The sequence below is a fragment of the Mus caroli genome, chromosome 9 (assembly GCF_900094665.2).
Source record: "Mus caroli chromosome 9, CAROLI_EIJ_v1.1, whole genome shotgun sequence".
NCBI classification, from domain to species: domain Eukaryota; kingdom Metazoa; phylum Chordata; class Mammalia; order Rodentia; family Muridae; genus Mus; species Mus caroli.
In genome coordinates this window covers 27,201,301-27,206,300 of record NC_034578.1, presented here as the reverse complement: position 1 = coordinate 27,206,300, position 5,000 = coordinate 27,201,301, and the positions used below count along the sequence as shown (strand labels likewise).

The 5,000-nt window shown below is 45.5% G+C and overlaps 1 protein-coding gene across 10 annotated transcripts in view; it reads right to left on the bottom strand.

Annotated features, from left to right (window-relative positions):
- The window catches only part of Nfrkb (nuclear factor related to kappaB binding protein), a 40,606-nt gene that overhangs the window by 8,921 nt on the left and 26,685 nt on the right, over nt 1-5,000 (bottom strand). For all 10 annotated transcript variants that reach the window (XM_029481196.1, XM_021172119.2, XM_021172118.1 and 7 more), the window contains 5 exons: nt 2,632-2,755; nt 1,896-1,975; nt 1,542-1,756; nt 1,188-1,458; nt 443-655 (listed from right to left, as the gene is read on the bottom strand). In XM_029481196.1, the coding sequence (XP_029337056.1) occupies nt 443-655; nt 1,188-1,458; nt 1,542-1,756; nt 1,896-1,975; nt 2,632-2,755 (903 nt within the window). The remainder of the gene's footprint in view (nt 1-442; nt 656-1,187; nt 1,459-1,541; nt 1,757-1,895; nt 1,976-2,631; nt 2,756-5,000) is intronic.

Sequence of the window (5,000 nt, the reverse complement as noted above, 5' to 3'; positions counted from 1 at the left end):
CTCAGACATCCACCTGCCTCTGCCTTCCAAGTGCTGGAACTAAAAGCACATGCCACCACTGCCCGGTGGCTTCACAAGTACAAAGATCAGACTTATATATTCACAGTGAAGGAAAAAAACAAATATATACTCCACCTTTACAAACAACAAACTGAAAACCCTACAGTAAAGTATGCCATGGGAGCTAACTGCATAAACTCAGGGAAACTGAAACATAACCCCAAATCTCAGCTACCAAATGCTGAAATACAAGGAAAGAGAAGAACATGAAGGATGCTCTGCCTTTGAAGGGTCAGAATGTGGTACTCACCTGATAAGTCTCCAAACCAGCAGTCAAAGGTAACAAATCCTTCCCCATAGGTACCCAAGCTATTTGGCAACGTCCTACACCATCAGTCATTTGCTGTAGCTTTGGGACCATTTAAGAGTCAGGTCCACCTACCTGCTTGATGATGTTCTGTCCTGTGACATTCTGAATAACGGCTGTGGTGGAGGCACTTGGAGCAGAGTTCCCAGGAGAACTCATGGCTGTCTTGCTCACGGGGCTGACTGCAGCCGGAAGATTCGTCACTGTGAGCCCTGTCTGCCCAGGTCCAGGCCGTTGCACAGAGGCTGCTGCAGTTTGCCCCTTGACTGGAACTGTTGCCATAACTGCCTAGTTCAGGATGTGAAGTCAAGAGACCAATTAGACACCAAAATGCTACCAGCCAAGCAAGCAGAGGCCCTACTTGAATTGACACTGCATTTCCTTATATTTGTACAATGTTTGCAAATGTTTTACATTCAACATCCTATTTTATTTCCTTATACTGAAAACAAAGGTGATTCTTCGGTTTTATATATAGGGAAGGAAAATGAGACAAAGACAGCATTCTGTCTTGAATCACAAAGGTATGGCGACAGCACAGTGGGAACTCAGAAGCACAACCTTTGAAATCTCAGCCCACTTCTACAGAGCCTTGGTCCAAGAGTGAAGGTCTTGTTTCCAACATGTAAAACAGAGCACCTAAAAGTACTTTCCCAGCTTTCAACATCTTCCCTGAAGCTCTGAACATTAGATGAGTTACTTCAATGAGCTTCACTGTCAACACCAACAATATGTGACTTCCAGGTCTTCAAGCTCTGCTTGTTTTGACTCATTAGGCCCACAAGGTCCTGTATCCCAATGGCATGCAGCATCCATTTACCTGGGGTACTACTTTGGTTTGGGTAGCAGTGACTGGCACACGAATCTGTGGCCCTGCTGGCATCTGGGGTAGTGGCTGTGCTGGCCCTACCGACTGCTGGGAAACAGCAGGAAGGCTGGGCTGGGCTACCACCCGAACCTGGGGTAGTCCTGCTGAGCTGGAATGGCTGACGACCCGAGCAGTGGCCTGAGAACTGGGTGGAGTCTGGATGGAAGCTGGGGAAAGCATCGTCCCTAGCTGTGGCATTGTTGGTGAGGACACCAGAAGAACACTGAGGAAAAAAACAAAAACTCAGGATGTAAATATGAAAAGACTCGGGAGGGAAAGAACAAGAGAAGAAGCAAAGGTGCTTACCCTGAACTAGACTTGGCTGGCTCAGAGACAGTGGTAGAGCCACTTCTGTTCACCGCTGACACAGGTGGAGGAGAGATGGGGGTGGGCAATGCTGGCGTGGTGGGTGTTACAGGCGTAACTGGGGTTGGTGGCATGCTAGAGTCACTGAGGCTCATCTGGCTCTGCTCGGAAGGACCGCTAAGGCCCTTCGTGGAGCCCTCCTTATTACTGGACTTCTAGAGAAGGAAAAAAAAATCTACCTCAGGCAACATGAACGAAGGCTCCCGAGGCACTGGGTCAGGTGAAAGCCGAGTATCTATGCTGCGCTGTCTCACCACAAATCTCTATAGGAAATGGTCTTATGAGGTAACTTACCACCTTGGATGGCGGCTTGGGTTTTTGTTGAAGAGCTTTTCTGGCTTTAGCTGCCGCTGCTTGAGCTTGATGAATCCGTTCTATAAACAAGGATGTTATAAAGTTTAGGAAATTTGACTTTGTTAAAAACCAAGGCCTCGGGCTGGTGAGATGGCTCAGTGGGTAAGAGCACCCGACTGCTCTTCCAAAGATCCGAAGTACAAATCCCAGCAACCACATGGTGGCTCACAACCACCCGTAATGAGATCTGATGCCCTCTTCTGGTGCGTCTGAAGACAGACAGCTACAGTGTACTTACATATAATAAATAAATAAATCTTAAAAAAAAAAAAACCAAGGCCTCTCCAAGCAGAAGCTGTAATCCACTCACTTCTCAGAGACTGAAGCAGGAAAACAGTACGGTCAAAGTCAGCCTGCTTAGACTCTATCTCAAATCAAATCAAAAGAAAAAGTTGGTTGTGATTTGCACTACTGTAAGCCCAGAACTGGGATGACAAAGGTAGACCATCTCAAGTTCAAAGCCAGCTTGGCCCACAGCAAGTTCCACACATAGTCATAGCTGGCTAAACAACAAGATTCTTTCTCAAAAACAAAGTAAGATAAGCCAGGCCTTGTTGGTGGACTAAATTCTTGTTCCATAACCCTATCCTAACTGAATCCCAACAAACAGAATAGATATGGAACTGAAAGGCAGATGCCCAGCCCCCATTTAGTCAGCATACGGAAGGCCTCATACCAAACTCTTCCTCACTCCGGTCACGATGCAGGTAGATCCACAGCTTCCGACCAATGTCATATTTCACACAAGGGTCTTTCTCATAATGCAATCGATCCAGTGCACCACTCACCACTGTGTTCACCTAAGAACAGAGCAAAGGGAAATGTGAGACAACTCCAACCAGTAGCTGCAAAGCCAGAGAATAAACAGACTGGACCTCAACCTAGCTCTGTCCTACCACTGGCTCATCCATCACTCTGAAAAGAATGGTGTACAACTGAGATGCTAACTCATCTTCACTGTAAGGATCCTGGGAACTAACTAACTGTAGAAACCTTTCTTTTGTTACAGAGTAAGGAGGGCTGGAGAGATGACCCAGCAGTTAAGAGCACTTGTTGCTCTTCCAGAGGACCAGTGCTTGGTTCCCAGGATCCGTATCAGACGGCTCCAGCCCTGATGACTCCACCTCCAGGAGATTCCATGCCTTCATATGGCATACATTAAAATAGGCACAGGTACATACAAATTTTTAAAAAATGAATCTTAAAAAAAAAAGATATCTTGCTCTTGCCTTCTTGCTCCCTCTCTGTCCCCCCCCCTCTCTCCATATGCTCATAACCAGCCTCTACTCCTCTATTCCTTCCCCACTCCCCCTCTCTCTCCCCTGCCTTTCTCTGTCTCTACTACCCTCTTAAGTTCCCCTCCCCATGCCCTGAATAAACTCTATTCTACTAAGAAAGGAAGAAAGGAAGGAAGGAAGGAAGGAAGGAAGGAAGGAAGGAAGGAAGGAAGGAAGAAAGAAAGAAAGAAAGAAAGAAAGAAAGAAAGANAGGAAGGAAGGAAGGAAGGAAGGAAGGAAGGAAGGAAGAAAGAAAGAAAGAAAGAAAGAAAGAAAGAAAGAAAGAAAGAAAGAAAGAAAGAAAGGCAGACAGACAGCTGTGAATTACCATGTGGCTACTGGCAATCAACCCTGGGTCTTCTGAAAGAACAGTATTCTTAGCCACTGAGCCATTTCTCTACCCACCTGGTTGTAGTATTGTTAATGGATTTATCTTATTATTCTTATTGTGTACATAATGTGAGTACAGGCATACATTTGCCATAGTGCATGTGTGGAAGTCAGAAGGTCACACACAGGTGGTTCTCACTGTTACTGTACTGGCCGGTTTTATGTTCCAACTTGATACAAACTAGACTCATCAGAGAGGAAGGAGCCTCACTTGACAAAATGCTTCCATGAGATCTAGCTGTAAGGCATTTTCTCAATTAGTGATCAACAAAGGAGGGCTCAGCCCATTGTGGGTGGCGCCATCGGTGGACTGGTAGTCCTGGATTAAGAAAGCAGGATGAGCAAGCCAGGGGAAGCAAGCCAGTAAAAGCACCCCTCCATTGCTTCTGCATCAGCTCCCACCTCCAGGTTCCAGCCCTGTTGGACTGTCCTGTCCTGTCCTGTCCTGACTTCCTTTGGTGATGAACAGCGATGTGGAAGTGTAAGCTGAATAAACCCTTTCCTCCCCAACTTGCTTTTTGGTCATGGTGACTCATCACAGCAACAGAACCACTGACTAAGACAATTACCATCTACCTTGTTTCTAAGGCAGAGTCTCTCTTGCTGTCTCCGCCTCATTGTGTATTCCAGGCTAGCTAGACCATAGATTCTAGGTAATTCTCCTGAAGTATTAAGATTAAAGATTTGCCATCTCATCCAGCATCATATGTAAACTCTTACCCACACAATATTCAGGAGTTTATGCTGTCCAGGCTTCAAGTTCAAAATCCTCCTACGTCAGCCTCCCAAGGTAGCTGGTATTATAGGTACATGCCATCATGCCCAGAAAGTTTTTATTCATTTGATTTGGGGGAGGAGGGTTGAGACAAAGTTTCTCTGTGTAGCTCTGGGTGTTCTGAACTCAAACTCAACCTGTCTTCGCTTCCCAGGAGCTGGGATTAGAGGCATGCATCACCACGCCCAACTTACTCATTCTTTTTTTTTTTTTAATTTTATGGTACAACCGCATAACTGGCGTTTATCATGTAGAAGAATAAGAATTGACCCAGTCCTATCTCCTTGTACTAAGGTCAAATCTAAGTGGATTAAGGAACTCCACATAAAACCAGAGACACTGAAACTTATAGAGAAGAAAATGGGGAAAACCCTGGAAGATATTGGGCATAGGGGGAAAATTCCTGACTAGAACAGCAATGGCTTGTGCTGTAAGATAGAGAATCGACAAATGGGACCTCATAAAATTGCAAAGCTTCTGCAAGGCAAAAGACACCGTCAGTAAGGCAAAAAGGCCACCAACAGATTGGGAAAGGATCTTTACCTATCCTAAATCAGATAGGGGACTAATATCCAATATATATAAAGAACTCAAGAAGGTGGA